The sequence below is a fragment of the Corvus hawaiiensis genome, chromosome 2 (genome assembly GCF_020740725.1).
Source record: "Corvus hawaiiensis isolate bCorHaw1 chromosome 2, bCorHaw1.pri.cur, whole genome shotgun sequence".
In the NCBI taxonomy this organism is placed as follows: domain Eukaryota; kingdom Metazoa; phylum Chordata; class Aves; order Passeriformes; family Corvidae; genus Corvus; species Corvus hawaiiensis.
In genome coordinates this window covers 79,881,997-79,904,458 of record NC_063214.1, presented here as the reverse complement: position 1 = coordinate 79,904,458, position 22,462 = coordinate 79,881,997, and the positions used below count along the sequence as shown (strand labels likewise).

Sequence of the window (22,462 nt, the reverse complement as noted above, 5' to 3'; positions counted from 1 at the left end):
TTGGAATTATACCGGTGCCTAACCGCTTCCCTTCAAAAGAACAAAAGAAAAGGAAAGTCCACTTGCTGCTTTCCAGATACATTATTTTACAGAATACAGGTCATAACTGAGTATTTTAGAATAGTTTCACTCTTTTTTACGGAACTTCTGATGATTTATATAAGTGTGCATATATATAAATTCACACAAGTTTTGCATATTTTAAGAACTAGATCTTTCTTAGGGTTGTATGTCACTCAATATATTGTTTTTTGGGGAAAAAAAGAGTGCTAAGTTTCTGTAACACAGGAATTAAGTGATTCTCTTTTATCTAAAAGTTAGCAAATAGTTTGAGCATGAATTACTGAGAAACAGATTAGTCAAGGCATTGGAGTTGTAATCATTAATAGTGGAAGACGCAAATATGAAACTAATCTAATTTAAGTCTCTGCACATGTTGCAAAGGGAACTCTCAGGAGATCACACACACTTTGATTTTTTAAAAGAATATAATAAAGATTGGAGATGCATGACAGGCTGAAGAGCTACCTTTGACTATAAACCACCTTTGAGTCAATCAAAGTGAGACATTTATCATGGTTACTGTCTGTTTAAGAAATAGAAAGATAACAGTCTGATATGATTCAAAACTTTGAAAAAGGACCGATTCTTTCATAAGTAGATTTAAAAAGTGTTTTACAGTTCCTTTTTGATTCAGTGAAATAAGTCTTTTTTTATGTAATGGCTATGAAAGTTTTGGTTTGTTGTAGTTTGACATTTATTTTTGTGGTTAAAATCCAAAAGGAGAAACACATCAAAGAGATACCATTTGTTTAACAAAACACACCATGGGATTCACAGACATTCCCAATTCTTTTTGCACCAGTAACCATTTTCTCCATCACAGATGATGGAAAACAGGAATGATTTCTTCTCCCAGAAAACCACACCTTTCAGACAGCATGAATTCTGTTTTACAGGTCTTATTAGCTGTATTTGCAAGTACCCATCTATTTTTTATTGTAAGAAGTCAAGAGTGACACTGACAATAAGACTGTGATATACATTGGAAGATATTTAACCCTTATCTAAAAATAAAATCAAAATTAAATCAGAACCAGAGTGAAAGCAAAAGGACCTAACTTAGGGATAACTTAGATATCTGTACTTGAGCTACTGAAGCTTGTCCTTTTACAATCAGTTGAAAGAAGTAAGGATTGTAGGGCAAAATTCTTCTCATCTTAACAGACATGCTTAATGTAGGCCTAATAAACTGTGCCCTCATGTGTTTACTCATTTTCAGTGATACATGTCTATTTCTTTACCGTAACTGTTAAAGAAGTCTAAATTTTTTAGCTCCTGAAGAAAAATTCTGTCTCTGTGTCTATCATTATTAAAGTAGGATTGCATTCTAAGGAGAAAAAAGAAATACACAGTAGGCTATAGCTGTCCTCCAACATTCATGTTTAGAGTTTGGATGGTAACAGGTAGAGCTTTTACTGGAAACTTGAAGTAGCTAATCTGATCATTTTAAGGAATTGTTACTAGAATATGATAATAGTTTCAAACTACATAGAGGTTAGTTTTATATTTTCTCTCACTCAAAGAAATAAAACTAGTTAATTTCTACCAAAAAAAAAAAAAAAAAAAAAAAGGCAACTAATTTTGAGAATTTTGAGGCTTTTTGTCAGTAGAGTACAAGTAAACTGGAAGAGCAAAAGAATCATCTAAAGTGGATAATAAAAGCTATCACAGACAGTATGGGAAATGGAACATCAAGACTGAGATGCTGCTCTTCACCTCCCACTGCCAAAAAAAACTTAAAACATGGACAGATTTAAAAAGAAAACCTCAAAATTATGAAGACTTTCCTATAGAAAGATCTCCTTGGCATAATAAAACCACTCCTAAGGGCAACTGGAGATGAAAGTGACTATTCAGAAGGTCTGTTCTCCTCATATCCTTAATACATTATTAAGAAACGCATTTCAAAGAACATATTAAAGAATAACAAATATTTATTTACTGAATTATAATCAATGAATAATCAGAAATTATTAAAATTTAATAGTGACATTGGTTCAATGAAATATAAAATAAAAGGCTCCAAATTTCTGGTAACTTCAGAACTGGTGATATTATTATAAGGTAATGCCTTTAAAAATACAATTAGAATTTTGTAACTTCAACGAAACTTATTATATGGTCTCTCTGAAAAAGACAATCTCATCTGAAGTCAGTGAAATGATGCCTACTCAGAAAGAATTCAATCAGAACTAATTTCAAACCTATTACCCTTATTATTTTCCAATTAACCATACTTTGCATTGACTAGAAGTGTATTTTTACTTGGTTTTTGCATATATCAGATGCACATGAAAAAATAAATATAACCTAATATAGAGTAGAGGTTTTATTGTCTTGTATAAAAAAAAATACATGAAGGCACAGTTATCTTTTTTAAGAGTTGTTCCCTTGATGAAATTTTCAAAGTTCTTGTCTGTTAATGGGATGAATCATAAACCTTTAAAAGTTTCTTTGGTAAAAAAAGGCTAAAAGAGGTAAATTCAGGTCAGACACAAGTGAAGTGATTATTCTGGTTTTAGTCTATATGCTAGCTGAATGGCTTTAAACACAGCTGTAGAGACTTAGCCTGATTGTTATCTTCTAGTTTTTCCTACTCTATCCAAATAACTAAACAGTCTTTGCACCAGAGAGAGACAGACCTATGATAGGTAAAGGTAGGAAACAATGTACTTGGGATTGTATGGTGTTTTTTGAAGGATTAGTCTTAACAAATTTTCTACTGGCTCATTTGTGGGATTGGATTGGTAAATAACACAACTTCTGTGGTATCACATAAACCATTTGCATTTATACTCACATTTTATACTGTGTTTGTGGAATGGATATGATTAACCATTTCTTGCTTAGCTAGAAGAACTGGCATTTAGTGATGGTCCTCGATGCATTTCATAGAATTGAATGCCGGCTTTTTTTAACCTTACAAATTTATCAAGAAACAGTTTGTATTCCCCATCTCGAAATTCTGTTTATAGCTGGTGGTTTGTCTTTGAGACATATCTGAAAGATGCTTGTAGAGGAGGAGTGGGAAATGAGGGAACTCACAAAAAAATCCATCCCATTTTGAAAGAGGAATTACAGCCCTGCCTTATGTAGGGCAAAAACTTCCATGTAGAAGGTGTTTTTACTCTCCACCTTCCTTAAGAGTACATTCAGAATTAAATCTTAAGAGTCCACAGTAGGAAACTTGACATATTATTCACTGTCAGCTCAATTTGAGCAAGAACTGTCTCTGTACTTGGCTTTCTGTAACTCTGTAATTGCTTCTGTGCTTTTTGGCATAAAATTAGGTGAAATAAGGAAATGCTGTATTAGTTCTTCATTCAGTATGTAGCCTGTTGATTGAAACAGCTTAAAAGCATTTTCATATCTGGAAGACCAATCACAAGAATTCGGGTTTTTTTCCCCCTCTTTCTATCCAAGGAAATAGCCTGAAGGATGTCCATGCTGGTGAAAAGTTAGAAGGAAATGCCTAAATCCATGGAGAGGTGTTATTTGGAGCCTTAGTATTCTCCAGGCCGATAAATTACTCTTTTAATAATCCATTACCACATAAAGTGTTTATCTCCACCAAGATACCAACTTTATTCTGATGTACAGCATATCAGTTCAGATGATACACAACCTGCATGATACCTTGAAGACACAATGCCATATTCTGTATTTCTCTGTTTATTCCAAAAAGGAGCTCTCGAAGACCTGTGGTCTTCACAGCAGAATCTGGAGCAGAGAAGGACATGCTGGAGTATATCCTCTGTGCTCAAGTTTGGAAGGCATAAAGCAGTAGGCAGGAGGGGTTTTTTGGAAGTTTTTAAAAACTAGGAAGTAATAAATCAGAATTTGTTAACCAGGCAGATCCTGTACAATAGCACTTTTGTAAGAGTGGCATGGCTTGTCTTCATTCTACTGCTGTGGAAATAAAAAAACATTCAGGACATTCTTTATCCTGATAAATAGCTATAACACCTTTTATCTTATTCATTCTCCTCAGGAAATATAAAAGAATGGATGAGAAAGCAATAAACGTTAGTACTTTGCCGGAAGTTTGTTTCTTTATTGGTAACTGTGAGTGCAAATATTTATACACTTGTTCAATGAAATAATACATGCAGTAAAAGGCTCCAGATGTCTGGTAACTTCAGAATTAGTAGTATTATTATAAGGTAATTTCCAGCAAAATATAACCCCATGTAATTAATGGAGGTCATTTGTAATAATTGCACTGCTCTGATGTGCTGTTTTAGACCAGTGAGTGTGCTCATTAAACGCTATAGGATAACTTAAAACCTTTGAAGAGCAATTGTGCTTCTTTGTTTGTGTTTTGGTAGCCTCTGTCATAAAAATCTTCATGTGGATGTAACATGTTAATACAAGGCAAAAAATACACTATTGCAAAATATGAAGTTTTATATTATCTGACTTTATTTCTGTCTCTGTGTAAACTCCCTCAGCAAATTTTACATAACCATTTCCCTTATTTGTTTTTCAATTAACAATCCAACCTGACAGTATAGTTTCAATCCATTACTCAGGTTAAATTCATCACTCAAGAAGTAAAAATGTTGACTTATGAGAAAACATTTTGTTAAGAGAGAGAGCTGATACTCTTTAAATAGAAAAGAACCAAAAAATTGAAATATCATCTTTTATTTTTTTCCAATGCATAATATCATTATGCAGGTCACACCTTTTTGCAAAATACTGCATAAGAAAGATGTCTTGTAACTTTTCTTAGTTTTTACAAGGCATTTTAAATGTAATTATTTTGTTTTTTCTTTCACTGCTTGTATTGGTTCTGGCTGAGCTGGAGTTCATTTTCCCATAGCAGCCCCCACAGTGCCGTGCAGTTTGTTGGCACCTGACATCTAGCCAGGGTCAAGCCACCACTGTGCTTCATATTGTTATACATCCTGCAACTTTACCTGTACAAACTTCATTGGCTGGTGAAGGTCTATGCTTAGGAATCCAAAAGTGGTTTTGGGATTTTTTTTTTGGTGGAAATTGCTGGAACTTGTTCATCCTTTCGCTTTCTTTATGCTTCAGTAATTTGTATCATTATGTATTTTCGTGCCAACACTTGATCATGCACACAGAAAAATCTTTGAACTTCATATGTGTTGACAATATGTATCTTCTTGCTGAAAGAAAATACTAATTCTGGAAATGCAAATTTTTTACGGGAATGAACTAATTGCAATAAATCTTTTTCTTCAAAAGATTTTCAGCCCCACAAAAGACAAGGATAAGAGAGAAAAGAGCTCAGATTATGACAGTCTTTAGCTGAAAAGGAAGGGTGAGATTCTTCTAGTCTTCCAATTAGCAATAGCCTATGAGAATGTTGTTGTTAAAAGTGAGTGTAATATTTAGACCAAGGGTGACATTCACAGCAAGAACTTTTATTTTTCTTATTCACTTTTAATAGAATTGAGATGTTCTGAACTGAGTGAACTATGAACAGTGAAGTCACGTAGCCCTTCCAAAGACACCTGAATAACACCTCACATTAACATTCAGAATTAGGAAGAATACTCTTGTGTGTAAATAAAACCTGAAATCCTACTCAGACATAAGGGATGTCTTACTTTACTGAGGTAACAGAATGCAGATGAGAGTTTAAAAGAATTTAACAGATGGCAAACATCATAATGGAGATTTTATTGCCAGCTTTAAGTAGTTTTGGTCCCAGAATATGCCACCAGAATCAGATTTAACAATGAGAAAGGCAACTATACTGAAGTGGGTGAAGGAGCAGAAAGAGGAGAAATTATGTTTGAGACTTGAGAACGCATTATAATGTCACACAAGACATAGACTGGTTTATTTATATAGAGATCACAACATAAAGCCTTTTCCAAGCTATTTTACACCTATAGCATAATTTGAAAAAGAAAATAATAATCTACAGATTAAGAAGCCTGAGAAATAAAATATTTCAGAGACTTCTTTCTTCAAAGAGGAAGACTATTAGGTGAGATAAAAATTTTAAAAAGTTAGAGACAAGGTCTGCCCATATATATCTTAAGCACAAAGACATGTCTGCATATTTGAGCCCTGAACTAGATCTCTGGCTGCAGTAAAGAAACATGTGTGTTGCATGTTAAAATGAGCAAGGAAAGACAAACTAGTGATAGAGCACTTTTCAGAGAATCAGTGGTCTTGCTAAAAGTACTATGAGAATTTTGATAGATGGTATTGAGAACCTCAGTGGAATGATATTGGGATTAGTCCTTCCTCACAGAGCTATTTGGAAACAGATTCAAATCAATATGTAGGTGATAAGTATTTGTTGTTATTACTGCTGCATTCTGCAGAGGGTTTTGAAGAGGTAATTCATTGTGACGTGTGAAATAGTCCTGTGGGAGCTCCTGGGTTAGAGGAGAATAAAACCAGCAAATGAAGTGCCAAGACTTTATACTACTGTTTATTTTATATATTTAAAGTTCACTATCCTTTCTAGTACAATTTCTTCAAATAACTGCACTGATTTACCATATTTTAAAAGTACTTATGAAAGAGCAAACCAGTCAGCACAACTGTAGTGATTGGAAACATTGAATATAATGTAATAATTGACTCTTTGATAGTAAAACTAGATTTTTTCAAAACACAACTTATTTTAAACAGTTTTGTAATGCAAAGCTATCACTTCTGAGTTACAAATACCAAAAGTCATAATTGGCTTTCTAAAGCCTAAAGGCTGTCAACACACATTTGTCTTCAGCACTAAATGAAATAAATTCTATCTCTAGCACTGTGTGTGGAAACAAGTAATCTTTCACTTCACAAGCTATGTGTACACATAAAATAGGTACAAGTTTGTTTTGGAAGAAGTACATCACCTCCCTTCCTCCCTGTTCCTTCTGGCTCTGAGTATCAGACACATGTTCAAAAGGCAAGGATATGGCATGAAAAAAGAAGGTGGATGTGTCTTTACGCTTTATTTTTATACACAGCAACATACAAAAAAGGGCTGGTTCCATATCATACTTTAATATCTTATGAGGATCGTTAAGTTGTTGCACACAGGATCATCTTCTTGTTGAAAATGTCTGCAGAAGTTACCAAAAAATGAGCCTGGGCTATGAATAGGCTGTGACTAGACTCTACTATAGAAAAAACTATGTAGCAATCCCCCTTTCTTTCCTGGTTGGTTATGAGAGAAAGAAAAGTTGTCCAGAAGTAAAAGAATCCAGAAAGTTTTCTTGGTAAAGGAAAATAATACCAACTGTATGACCCATAGAGAAGCTAATGCTGAGGATCAAATAAACTGTGGTCAACTTGTAGGCTTAGCTGACAGTCAGACATATTTTCAAGGAGCTGTAAGCAACATCTTCACCGTGAATGTAATATTTCAGTTTAAAAATGAGGAGTTTAAAATCTGACTTAGCTTTTAATTAATACCAGTCACCCAAAGCTAATTACACAAAATTATATATGTTGCATAAATATATGTAAAATATATCTATTAAAAATCAGCCTAAATTCTTATTATGTTTATATTTTTTTCAGTTCTAGTTCTCACATAAAATCTTAAATCTTGAGACGATCATTTTTTTTCTTACTAAAATATATTGGTTTTCACTTTAAATTCCGCCAGTCCTACTCATATATCACTGTGATGCAATAGAAAAATTTTTCAAGAACCTGTTTCATTTATCTTAAACATGCACTTAAACATATACTTAAAGATACAAGTAATTTCTGAAAAAAAAATATGTTCTTGACCTATATTGTAACAAAAAATCTACAAAATTGAGTATTTTAACAGTTCTGTTGGATAGTCCATATCTGAGGCCCCAGAACAAAGTAGGACTCTTTCTGGTATATGTTAAAGACAACTTTTAAGGTGAATTCCAAATAAGAAATGCATGCCAGCATAAATGTTCAAGATTTATGCAGAAGTCAAAATATAGAACAGTATGGATTCATATTTTTGTTCTATAATATCTTAGAAAAAGTTCAAATGAAACAGAATTACATGCAAATTTCACTATCTCTAACACATAGCTTACAATTCTAGCAATTTAGAAGATGTAGTATAAAGAGAATATAAATGCTGATTATAATTTTGACATTTTGAAAAGATTACACTAAATATATCAATATGAAGAAAATTCTAATGCAGCAGAAGATAGTGAAATAAAATATACTGTTCTTGAAATTCTTTCATCATTTAATACATCCTTAATAGCTCTAGTCACATTCTAAGACTATTTTACAGTCCTTCAATACCATAGAGTGTCATTATCAAATAGATATAATATATATAGTATTCCAAAGAACATCTGGTTTTAAATGTTTGAACTCCTAACTTCTTTTTCCAAAGTTATACCTCCAAGGGCACTCTCAGGAAGTAAGTGTCCAAACTTTTTTGGATATTGCTCAAAATCCCATCTAGACTTCTTGTAGAACTTGAAAATGTATGGACTAAGTGTCAGTGCAAGAGGATCCTAGGCTGATTCCAAACTGACTTGTTAAGGCATGCCCTCAGTCTCATTTTTCCACCAGTTCAAAAGGAAATGGGCAACTACAGCTTCTCCACAGACACATTTTTAAATTGCCTCTTTACTGTCAAGTCAAAAAGGACCTGGGGTTCGCATCTAAGCCTGAAAACATGCATCACCCTCAAATTCAGTGAATATACATAATGTGAAATGCAAAAATGCAGTTTAGATGAAAGAATTCATCTATTGCCACCATCTCTGCCTATATTTCTACACTGGGAAGGGAAATAAGATATGCAGACAGATGTCCTGATTCAGAGAAGTAATTAGCTTACCTTGCTCATGGTTGGAGTTCTATGCCATTCAAGTGCACAAGCACAGGTTTTTTAAATGAAAATAGTTACAGATGTGTTTCAGAGAATAAATCAAACAAAAATAAAATGCAACCAAACAAAACCCCAAACTACATAAAAACAAAACAGTAAGAAAAATAGAAAGATGTATAAGAACCAGTAGTGGCATTATTCTTGAGTGCTTTAGTACAATGGTTCCAATAGTTCTCTATGAAATGCAGCTACCAGCACTAAACCTCATGTTTTGTCATAGCTCCATTAAAAATTAGTACAGTTTCTCTTTTTAGCTGCCAAATGTCTTATGTTAATGCAATAACTCACAGGGACATGTCACTTTACACCTATTACTTTACTAAAATACTGGTTTAAGTCTATATTATGCCAAGTATATTTTAAAATGTGTTATGATGAAACTGATACTCATATTGATACCATGCTCAGTTGCAGGCCTATTCCTGTAAATCTTGGAAACATTACACAGACAACTTTTCACACCTTTTCCAAGATAATTCAGTGGTATATATTAGTGTAAAATATGCCAACTCATTGTTTAAATGCATGAAGGAAACAATCATGGACTTACAGTCTGTAATTTTCAGGACTCTTTTGAATTCTCCACTTCCAGATCCTCCACAACCATCTTCATCGTCACAATCACCACTGATTTGTTCATCTACACCTCCACCACTGCCTGTTTGTTGGAGATCCCATTTGTCATATTCTGGAAATGATTTGCCCTGTAACAGCTGAAGAGAAGATATAGTATGCAAGTTAACAGTACATATAGAGAGCTTCAGTGACTACCCAGAATTTCATGTATGTCCCTAGTAATTACCTGATTTGAAAAGGAAATTTCAGGATCAACATAATGAGAATTCTGATTTTTTTTTAATTTTTTTTTTCTACCCTGGCTTACAGATAGAGTTAAAAGAATGGTATTTGGAGATGTATAGTTAATTTTCAATTAAAACCCCACAAAACTGTTTCTTTATCACTATAAAAGAAGATCTGGTACCCATTTCTGGCCCAGAGGCCAAGTGTAATGCATAAGTACATAGAATCATAGAATAGTTTGGGTTTGAAGCAACCTTTAAAGGCCATCTAGTCCAAATTCCTCTGCAATGAGAAGGGACATCTTCAATTAGACCAAGTTGCTCAGAGCCCCATCCAACCTGATCGTGAATATTTCCAGGGCTGGGTCATCTACCACCTCACTGGAAAACCTGTTCCAGTGTCTCACCACCCTCAATACAAAAAGCTTCCTCCTTATACATGGTCTAAATCAAACCTCCTTCCATTTAAAATCATTGCCTTTATTTCTACCGCAACAGACCCCACTAAAATGTTTGTTACCCCCTTTCTTATAGGCCCACTTAGAGCAGACAGAATCTGTGCTACTTAACAGCAGAACCTGGATCTTTTAAAGACCCATGTGGTGTCTACTGAGACTTAAGATACATTTATTATTTTATGTGAATTTTTCGGTTTGAAATATCTGAAATAGTATGTGAGCTGTGTTGCAGCTCTATATTGGTGGACCCAAAACATCCTTGTCTGCTCTGGGTGTGTCATATGGAAATCTGGTAGAAGCTGAAGAAAAAAAATATGTTGGGATGATACCAACTGCTTGACCAAGGAACAGCAGACCTAACTAGTACAGTCAGAGGCAGGACTAACATGGAGAGAACTATTTCCAAAGGACATCCAGGCATTGCCTTGGAGAAATAATAAAGATGACCTAAAATAAAGCAGAGGGATAGCTGATACTGGCCTAAGCAATGTAAGTGATTTGGTTCCAGTAAATAAACTGGTTCTCTGTGTCCTTTTATCACTGTAGAGATGGCCAATGATATCAGCCTGGTTTATAAGAAAACAGTAGAGATCTCAAAGTTTAATACATTTCTCCACTCTGTTGAGCAGTGCTGAGCAATCACCTGAATAATGTTAATCTCTCTCATTTATCAAATGTCCAACTGCTGTCATCCAATTTTTAAATATACGAGGTACAACTGTTATACATACACAAACAGTATGCCCTCTTCCCCATTCAGATTAATTTCAGTTTATCTGTCAGATAAATATGAACATCACAGCCTCTAAAAACCAGGTGCTTACAAATGTTAATAACTCTTATAACCTTATCCAAAATATCAGTTTGTACAGGTTTGTGCATTACTCATGCTTAAATCTAGGAAGACTTCTTTACACTGGCCAAAACCTCACTGGCTCAGATTCTTTAATTTAATAATCAGATAGTTCTTTCTCCTTGAAATAGCTACTAATTAGTCAGAAACAGACACAGTTGTTTTATACCTTCAAAAATGTGTTTGCTTTGTTGTTTAACAAGATACTGGGTTCATATTTTCAACAAATACAATGATTTTAGTTTCAGATTATGGAGTCACTTCCCAGACTGCTTAATCTGTTAAGTGCTATACAGTGCCCAACAAAAAATATTTTAATCACCACTACAACAAGATCACTCAGCTAAATCTCAATGGTTCTATAAGATCCACTTCCCACTGTGTAAGAACAGGAGAATGCCACTCACCGCGGAACCAACAGGACGAATTTATGCTGCACTTTTAATTCAAAAGTTTTATTAGGCATTTATATGCTACCTGAAAGACAAACTACCTAGCTAAGAGGCAAAAAAGCTCACTTGTACTGCTGCTCATCTCCCTGCTCATTGTGTAATCCATGCCATACTTCTACCATAATAGTATTTATTGAAACAAAACACAGGCAGTTTAATGAACTACACTCAGTTAAACAGCACACTTATGTTTCACCCCAAATCATATTGTGACACATTCCCAGGGCCAGTTGTATGATAAGGTACTTTTTATCCCTGAGCTCTGTGGTATAAATGTGGGCATGAACTTCCAGCAAGACAGTTTTTCAAACAAAAATTTTTGCCAAAGTTTCCACAGTACACCATATACATATACGCCATATATACCATATATATATCTGGTGTGTGTATATATATACATATATATACACACACACATTTTTTCAGGCTGAGAACATGCATCCTCCTCTATATCTGTTTCAGTCTTAGAAATATATAGACTTAATAAGGTTTTATATTTTGTTGCTTCTTTAAATTTCAGCACAATTTAGTTATTTCTTTTTCCTCTCTCTTTTTCTTCTTCTTATTATGTATTATTGACTTCTGCCTAGAAACCTAAAAACACAGGTGATCCCACTTAATTGCTTTAAAGGTAGGTTCAACATTGAAAAAGTGCTCTTTAACTTTTTCCAAACTTTTCACTGTACTTGAAAAAGTAGAGATTAAATAATGAGTAAGCTCATTCGTTTTTTGGACTTTGTTATTCTCTTCAGTCTCCTTAATTGTACAAGAAGAAATACTGTCTCCATATAAGTTCACAAATCTCCGTGCTGGTTCTCTACTAAGCAAGGCTTGGATCTAGTATAAATTCTTTATTAAACAGAAATCCATGTAGTTCTTCAAAGATAAATTGATTCACATTACAAAGATAAAAGTTGTTTAAAAGAATTGTTCTCTTGTGCTGCACTTTTTATAAAGCTATTATTTAAGAGGAAAATAAGTACACGTTATGACTGGAAAATTTTGTTGTATATTCTTACTGGGTCTTCCAGCTGAATAAGGAGGGTTACTAGCTGTATACTATCTGCCCCTCAAAAAAATACAGTGAATGTTCTTCCCGTTGTGTCACAGTCTAAAATAATCTTTTTTCTTCTTATTTTGTCCAAAGGTTTTTCCATTCTATCAAATTTTTGTCTCAAAAACCCCAAAACCCCAAACCCCATGCTTTAATCATACATTATTGTCTTTCAATTTCAATGGAAGTAGCAGCAAATATATTTGGCAACAGTGTTAATTTGAATGAGATATGGCAAGGGTTAGTTCACCAGTGTTCTGAGACTGCAGTAGATACACCAGCATTGCAGATTTGCTGGTTCTCAATGTTGATGAAATTTTATTGAACTAAGACTTTGGTATCAAAAGCATGTCCTCTGCTGGTGGCATTTTATTTTCCCAGAAAGTTTGTGCGCCACTACTATGGTACATGTGCATGGGGGAATGATTTGGGTGTAAGTCAACTGAAGGGTCCTTCACAGCTTCCCTACATAGCTTTGGGAAGTTTGGCCTCCCTCTTAGATCCTTCAGTGCTCCATTGCCCAAATACCTCTCAGGACTTTCATTGATGGCTTAGTGGAATGCTTTCTTTTACCCAAAAGCAATTCTGAACAAGGTTATAATACCAAAAAGTACCATTAATAAATTTTGTGAAATTTCACCTTTTAGAATGAAAATATTTGCATTACAGAAATTACACTGTTGTAATAAAGTACTTCCAGGGTTCTGTAAATATATGACTCACTGCTCTGTAACATTTCAGTAAGAAAATGAACTGCTTGCAGCAGCTACAGAGACATCTATGAGGGTACTTGAAGCTTCTCAACAAATCTCAGAGTCTAAGTATAATTAGGAAGATTGTCACTAAGGATGTATGATTATTGTACAGTCCTATAGGGCCTGGTATACTTTCAAGATTATTTAAGACTTTTATCGATGAATCTGGAAAGCAAAATGAAAAACAAAGTGTTAATGATAAATCTTTTACTGCCACAAGAAGTGGAGAACTACTAAACAACAAAGAGAAGCGACAAACTAAGAAAATCTCATCTGGCAAGTGAGGCAATTGAGTGAATTTTAAAACACATACTATAATAAAATACAGACGAAAGTAAATTTGCAAGTCTAAATATTGTATTACATGCATATTAAAAGACAAAATATTCTGTTCCGTAAATTAATTGTGGGTGTCCTGGGTAGCCAGAAGAATATGAATTACCACAAGCAATGTTCTAGCCAAAGATTTTAATGGGATCTCTTTGGGGACAGAAATAGGAATACTGAATCAGATTCGGGGTGTTATATTACTCCTAAATCCCATTCTCATTGCCTTTGTTCAGAAAGGATGGCACAGAAGTGAATTCTATTTCAGTGATTAGAATGGAACAAAAAAAATGCTTTTGTTATAACCAAGGAGCTCATCCTTTAGTGCCCTCAAAAAAACCCCTTGATCTCAAGAATTTATTTAACCAGCCTTATAAACCTTGTAAGTGCCTATATGGCAAATACAGATTTAACAGATTCAGCAGGCCAAAGTATATGAAAATAGCAAATAAATCACTTTTTTTTATTTAAACATTCAAAGTGAATCATAAAAAATCTATGCTACCTGAATAATACATTTAAAAATATTCAGGTTGGTCTATATTAAAATAATTTTTCAATAATAAACAATAATTACCAACAGTTGTGGTAAGGGCATTTGTTGATTTTTCTTTTTTTTTCTGGATCAAACAGGTTTTGGTCTTAAATCATGAATTAATTCAGAGATTCAAGGACATGCTATGTATGAGCTTGAAGTAAAAAACCAAAATGGCCCCTTCTGCCTCTCAAAAATTTATTAATTCATATATGTAAATCTGAAATGGCAAGACTGTACTCTATTTTGGATTTTTTAGCTTGCAGGAAGTTGCAAGTGATTTAATCTCTGTTGTTGTTTAGCTCAGCAGGAACACCAGACAGTCTCACTCCCCCTCAGTGGGATGAGGGAGAGAATCGGAAAAATGGTAAAATTCATGGGTTGAGGTAAAAAACAGTGTAGTAGGACATAAAAGAAATGGAAAATAATAATAGTAATGATGATAAAAGAATGTACAAAACAAGCAATGAACAATACAATTTCTCACCACCTAGTGACTGATGACCTGAGCAGTGAGCCACCAGTCCCTGGCCAACTCTCCCCAGTTTATATGCTGAGTGTGATTTTGTAAGACACGGGATATCTCTTGGGTCAGTTGGGGTCAGCAGTCCCATCTGTGTCCCCTCCCATCTTCTTGCACACCTCCCGCCTGCTCACTGGCAGGGCAGTAAGAGAAGAGGAAAAGTCCTTGACAGAGTAAGCACTGCTCAACAACAAGTAAAACATTACTGTGTTATTAGCATTATTCTCGCACCAAATCCAAGACACAGCATAATCCCAGCTACTAGGAAGAAAATTAAATCTATCCTGCTGAAACAAGGACAATGTCTAATGAATGATGAACACTGAAAGGCAATAAAACTTATGTTTATACTATTGAAACTGATGTGATAAATAAAATCTAGTATTCTATTCACTTATTCTACATCATATACCTTCATGGGAAACATGGATTTTCTATAAATTTTATTGTATTGTATTTCAATAAAAATATCTTGATGCTCTATTGCAGTTCACTGTGAATTAAGCTCAGTCATAGTATTTCCTCTCTTTCATTTATGTGCACATCATAAGTACTTCTGGAGGGAATCTCAAAGGACCCCAGCAGTGAATCCAATTTAGCTAATCAAGTCAAATCCAGAAAAATTATTTCTAGAAGTATTACTACCTTGAACTCTTTCAAATGAGAGGAATAAACTGCTAATTTTTTTCTCTCTGCTTAGCATTACACAGAAAATACTTAGAAATACAGCATTTCCTTTGGTGATCTCTTAAGAAAAACTACTCATACACCTGTAGGCCAGAATTTCCTGCAGGGTTTCATTTCCTCAGCAAAAATGTGCATTCCAAATTAGAAGTCCAGTTTATATTGGAGACTGGTATTTAGATCACTAGTATGGCAACTCATAGTCCCTCATGATAGTGCCCCGTGGGGATTTTTTTGAATAAAAAGCTTAAAAAGCTGTAGCTTTGTGTGAAGTACATCAGCTCCTTTTTTTTTTTTTTTTATGATATTTTCAAAAAGAGAATGAGATTTCTAATCAGATATAGCCTTTATATCCTTGAGATGATACACAAAGTGCAAGCAATACATACAGTGCTGTATCAAACCCACTGTTTTCTGCCTAGATCCAGGGCTACAACTCTGGGTTTCAAGTTTGAAAACCCATTCTTCTCCATAAAATCACCAGTAGCCTGAAATTCTGATGGAAGTAACACAATATTTCTCTCCAGTCTAAGCTAACTCAGCTGAACAAAGAAATAGACATTCATTCTGCTTACTGAACTGAACTGCAAAAATTAGAAAGGTGGCTAAGCGCCAGCACTGCACAACACAGCTCTAACCTACCTTTTGTGCTTTCTTGATATACCTTTACTAACGCAGGATCAAATCAGCTGCTGCCTGAATAGTGGAAATAAGAATCACCCCAGCTTATTATTATACAACTACTTCAAAATCCAGACATTTCTTCTCAGTAGTTATTTATGTCTCATTCAAAATCACTTAGTAAGAGAACAAAATTTTCAAAGAAATCTAATTGCTGAATTAGGTAGCAATGACTAGCAATTTTCATTGAAGGTACAATTCCACACAGTGAGACTATGTGTTCAAGCACAAGCACACACTGAACATATTGTTCCATCCTTAGCATGCTTCCTGGCCATCACAGAGTTGAACTGACCTAACTAGCACTCTTCACAAAAATGCTTGACCCCAATTTGAGCCTCAGCATAGTCTACAGACTGTTCTGAGTAGGCAGCCTGGATATGGTTATTCTGCTGTAGGAAATAGGACACTTGCTGTTCCTGAACATTTTTATTTAATACAGTTAACAGATGCAGTTTTTTGGGATGTCTACAGTGTCAAATAAAAGAGAACTGGGCAATAAGGTACAGTGATAGATATTGAATTTCTCAGTCTTTGTAACTTACATCTGTTCCCCAACCAGTTCTCCCTAAGATAAATCACTTATTAAGAGGGTATTTGTAAGCACCTTTGTAAGGGGATGTGGAGCAGTATGTTCTCACCCTTGATCCTCTTTTTACTTAGCAATATAGATACAGCTCCTAAATGTAATTGTCCATTCACAAATACCCTTTTCCTAATTTGTTACATATAAAAATCTTGCTTTATACCTGCATTTTACAGCTAACACCACCTATTCATGTTCTCACTTGAGTTCTATCATGAGCAATTACTTTTCTTTCCAGCTGTTACTCATTCAGAGTGAATACAAGAGCAAAAGCTTGGCTCTTATCCCTTGGTGCAATCCCTGCTGCCACAGATATGCACACTATCAACTTGATGTGTTTAAAAAATATTTAGGTATTCCCATCTGTAAAAATGCATGTCTTGCTAGCATTTCACTGTAGGTTTAAATCATCCTCAGAAAATTAAGTAAATGAATTAGACTTTTCTAAGGTAACAAATGAGAGCAAAATTAAACCCCAGAACAACAGCATGTACTCTTATTTCTGTCTAGTAGTTGAAATAACAGAACAAAGTCACATTATATATGATTAATGTCAGAGATTAATGTTCTTTGCCCATTTCACCCATCCATGCATGTGCTTGTATTTTTTTATGTCACTGTTCTTTTCTGTTAATCTGTTTCCTTTTATTCATTTGAAGGTTATTGCTTATAACCCCCTCCACTAGATATTACAAATAAGTTTTCAGATAATTTGAAAATAATTTTAATTTTAATCGCCCTTTACCTCATCCTCATCTGAATTTTTGGACCTTTCTACCTTGACAAGGGTTGATATAGATAGACATATATGACATATATGACATATATTAGACAGTTTTCTTTGCTGGTAATAGTAGACTGAAATTCTGTCTTTCCAGAACAGAATATGTGAATCACTACTAGACAGCTTAATATCGAGTGGTTTCATGAATGATTGAGGTCTAACCAAAAATAAGAAAATGGATTGACTTAAATAACATGGCATACTGTGATCAGATAAAGCTCATTTGAACAAACATAACCAGGATTGTGGGTGGTGTTGGGCTTCAGAATCATGCACCTCAGTGTAGATGCCAAAACATTTACATGTTTTTCTGTAAGTAAAGTGTCTAAGGTCCTCAGTAGTAATTTGCATGTTAGAATTTTAATTCAGTTTTGTGGACATGGTTGTCTATTGCTTTTTGATATGACCTAGACTATCTGGAGAACTACACAGTGAGAGAGGAGTGATAGAGAATTTGCAGAAGAGCTTCTCGAGCAATAGCTGGAGGCCAAGGAACACGGAGCAGCTGGAATGGTTCCAGGCATCTGAGCACACGCAATTGAACCATAATCCTAGTTAAAGCTGGGAGTTATTCAGCTGAGCGAAGGCCAGAGTCTAAACTGAGATTTATAGAAAAGAAATAATGACAAAAGAAAGTTTTCCAAGTAAATTCTTAATTCTTTTAGCCAGGCAGTGCATTTTCTGTTTGTTTGGTAACAACACAGGTCATAGAACAACTAGGTCAACTGGACAAAAGCACAGTGGAATCTCAACCATTATCTAGATGCTATAGATATAAAATTCATTGTTTCTCTGTATGTTCCTTCTCTGTATAAATATACTACTAGCAAGAAAAAGATCAAATTATTTCTGAGGAAAAATGCTGATTACAACTAAAGAATTAATTTTTCTCAAAGAAAGTTTCAAACCAAACATTTTCAGTATTAACAATTAAAACTTGGAAAATCATATGGAGAATTAATCATATTTAAAGCCAGTTTCAATAATCCCATGATTATCATTACACAAGACAGATTTTCAAATAAAATAAGAAACCAACACATACCAAAGAAGCTGTGAAATGGAAGAGAATTCACCAAGAGATTCCTATATAGCGACATAAGTGCACGATCATTAACTCATTATCAGGAACTGATTTCTACTGATAATAACATCAGTCTGTTATGAGTCTGGCTGTTACTTAAAAATAAAAATCATGACATTAGCAAAACAGTAAGTGTTCAATTTTAATTTTTTAAGAAAAAGTTTATTCCCTACTTCAACATGTTTATATTAAATTGCTACTGAAAAATAAGCTAGGAATGGGTTCTACAGCAGATTACGACATCAGTTGTTCATCTGTGTATTTCCAGTCTGTGTCAATTCTGATCTTAGGTCTACAAAAATAGAACTTCTTTTTACTTCTTTGACACAGTTTTTTACTTAAGAGTTAATAATCTGTAAACCCTTGTTTCCTCTCATTATCAGTAGAAACAGAAGTCTAAAGTTACAGCTGAAGTGAATTAAACATCATGATAGATAATGAAAATCACAGATAGGCTATTTCAGGTTTTGATTTCTTCTTATGCTTCACAGATCTGCAAGTGAAAGGGCATAATATTAAGCCATTTAGAAGCAGGACCTTCTGGAACACTTTTCACTTTATAAGAATATGCTACTTGACATTTCTTCTGGAGGGCCATTCAGAAGACATTATAGAAAAAGCTGCACTGCAATAATCTGTGATGCCATCATGAGCAAAATTGTGACCGTATTGTTAGAGGTACATTTCTATTGCTACCCTATTGTGAGTGGATAAATTGGTGATTTATCCAGAGAACTGATTTCAGAGAATGGAATTCAGTAGACAGGCAGTGGAGGTGACCCACCAGCAGTGGTGACTGACGCACTGCTTTCCCTTATTCACCAGCAGCATGATAAAGCTACTTTCATCTTTTACTTGGTGACATTTCTACTCCTCACATCAGTGGACTCAAGTGACTGAGAAAAAGCAACAGCTGCTGTGTAAAATTCATGAAGACTAAGCTGACAGCAAGGCCAATATTGCGTAACTTCATAAAACTAGTACGCTCCCAGAAACATTTGAAAGCAAGTTAAATACAAAAATAAAACAGAAGGAAGCCTTTACTTTTGCATTAGCCATTGCTCTGTAGATAATGCAAGTGAAAAATGTCCCATATACTTAAAAAATGGAAACATTAAAAATGCATTTCCCTCTTCAGCAGCTGCATATGTACTTTTCCCTTAAATCAGAGCATTTTAAATTGATCTAGAATATGATGTGACAGTAGACACCTGTAAAATTTAACACATAACTCAATCACTGTGAAACAAAATCCTTCAGTACTCATTTATCTCATCATGGACATAGCAATGTTGCCTACAGAACAGTTTTTGTCAGGACGGATTCTCTGTGCAAAAATATTGTCATGTCCCATGTCCCCTCCCTCCCCACCCTGCAATACAGAAGATGTTATGCAGAAGCTTAATATAACTAATAACCAGGAATCTCCTTATATTAGTGAGACCAAGTATCAATTACAAAAGCATACCTCCAGTCCTTATATGTGACTTTGTTTGGCCCCATCCTATAATAAGAGATTGCCACAAAACATACCACAGCAAAAACACATATCCAGAATCTTCTGCATTATTTATCAAGTTTTTCTTAAGGTCCAATATATACTCTTTTCATTTTCAGAATATATCCTTCAGACAGAATGGCAGTATAAACTCTAGTACATAATTTATGCCTCACTTAAGCCTTACACTGAAAGTTTTCCAGTCCCTGAGATTGTGTGCCAGCACTCTCCAGAAGGCAAGTGAATTCTCAATAAGGTTAAAACAAGGCTTTCCTGGCACACAATTTGCCCCTTGTCCCCATTCTTGAGTTGTCATTTATTTTCATGATTTCTGTATAACTATATTTCTCTGGTTTATATTCGTGTAGTAAGGCTGCTTTGCATAAATTGAGACTTATCATATATGAAAGGCTGTATTTTTAAATCCTCTTTGCCTCCAAACTATTCTTAAAATAGTTCCCATTGCCTAGTCTTGTCAAAATGCATCATGCCTGTTTTTCAAAATCTTCAAGAGAATTAAGGTATCCTTGAAATGTGAAAGTGGTGGAGGAGGGGACCTGTACATTACTTGAGAACAGGTTTCTTGGTGCATAAAGAAGTGCACCATTTACAATCAAAGTCTTCTCGGAAAGATTTGATAGAACAATTCTCTAGATCCCATTGGGTCTTTGTATGTGTGATAAGATTATAACTTTTCTCAGAAAAGCTAGCTTCAAGTTCAAGTAGCTGCCTATGCTATTTCTCTGCAGCATTACTTATTCAGATGCAATCAAATACCATGGAGAATATTATAAAATAGAGGAAGCCTTTTTCGAAATTCCTGAGAAAGCCTGGCTCATGCATTTTGCAGCTGTAATATGTGCGCAATGGTCTAATTATAGTAATCCTAATCTATGCAGACTATGTTATTAAACGTGACATATATTTTAATTGTTGACAGATGGCTTTGAACCATGTATAAATATTTATAAAGTCACACGTATTGCTACAGCTAGCACACACAAAAGTTCCAGGTATATTAGTCTGTCTTTTCTGAATCCTTTCATATGCACATGCAAACTCAGGATTTCCATTTTAATAACTACTTTATTGTTTAGGTTATCTGAAGACATAAAAGAACCATTTTCTTTTTAAAGTGAAATGAATATTGCATAGATTACAGACAGTTTTGATTACTGTGGAAATAAGAGTACTTTTTCATCAGTACATTGTATTGTGTAAGCCCGTGTGCTCACTGTTATTAAATATTGCCATTGTGCTGCTTATTCATAATCACCCATCTCTTGTCACTACAGGGGAGATATCAATAGAAACCTTAAAATCTCCAAGAACAGTGAAGAAAAACAGGATCAATCCAGCAACACCATTCATTAACACGTGAATCTTATGTAGAAGTCAGAAATCCTCATTTAAATCCTGTGTAGTGAAAAAGTTGGTTATTAACAAAACACCCAAAACAAGTAGAAAATAGGCAACATTTACAAGAACTACCATATAGGAAACACATTATCTGAGCTTTTCAGAGATGTCCAAGGGTAGGCTTAAACTAATGAATAAGGTGAAGACTGAAGGATCACACAAGTCAGAAAATCTGCTTACACATCTTTTCAGTTGTTATGGTGCGAGTCACTTCACGTAGCTTTAGAAATCTAAACTTAGGCATCTGTCTGTGCAGAAAGACAGGCAAGTCCAGTGGGTAATTCATCTCAGCCTAAATTTATCTGTAAGATGTTTATTGAAGTCAAAAGTCAGATTCTTTGCTGCTAATGTGGTTTTTCAAAAAAACCCAACCAACCAACCAACCAACCACACAAAAAACCCACAACCAAACCAACAAAAAGAAAAACTATGCAGGTTTACTTTTTTTTTTTTCCTCTGTAGGACATTTCTATTCAACTTAAACACCTGCAGGCTATTTAAGTGGTACTAGTTACCTTTTAGAGTCACTAGATCTTTTAGAGTCAAGAAAACAAAGACCCTTGTCTTTGGAAAGAAACAAGCATCTTCAAAAGTCTGACCTCATCCTAAAATAAATCATGCAAGGATGCATGGACATATGCATTGCTGATTTTGGAAGAGCATTATATGGTGCTACATATTCCAAAGAAGGTTAATTTTTTCCCACCAAGATTCTTGCACTAAAAGCTCATTCTGGCACAAACTACTCTCCTGCAGAAAATGGAGGGAGCAGTCAGCCATTTAAAACAACAAAGTGAAAATTAGAAAACTTGGCATTTAACTTCAAAAACTGTAGCCATGAAGTGACAGGATACTAAGTCCTTTCAAGAGGGTGTGATAATTTCTTCCTTGAAAATCTGGTGAAGGGATAAATCAGCAAGGAAGGAAAGAAAATAAATGTCAGACATTTGATGTCGGTCTTCCTACTGCCTCAAAGGTAGAGAAAAAATATTTTAAAAGTTTTGAGAGTAAATTATAAAGCTATTTGTTATATTCATTTTCCTTACAATTACTAGAAATTTTTGTGGCAAGTTTTA

At 34.5% G+C, this 22,462-nt stretch overlaps 1 protein-coding gene across 9 annotated transcripts in view; it reads right to left on the bottom strand.

Annotated features, from left to right (window-relative positions):
* GPC5 (glypican 5) overlaps window positions 1-22,462 on the bottom strand; it is a 620,145-nt gene that overhangs the window by 284,884 nt on the left and 312,799 nt on the right. For all 9 annotated transcript variants that reach the window (XR_007201874.1, XM_048295762.1, XM_048295763.1 and 6 more), the window contains one exon: window positions 9,444-9,606. Coding sequence is in view for 8 of the 9 variants with exons in the window: in XM_048295762.1 (XP_048151719.1) it covers window positions 9,444-9,606 (163 nt within the window). In the remaining variant the exon portion in view is untranslated. The remainder of the gene's footprint in view (window positions 1-9,443; window positions 9,607-22,462) is intronic.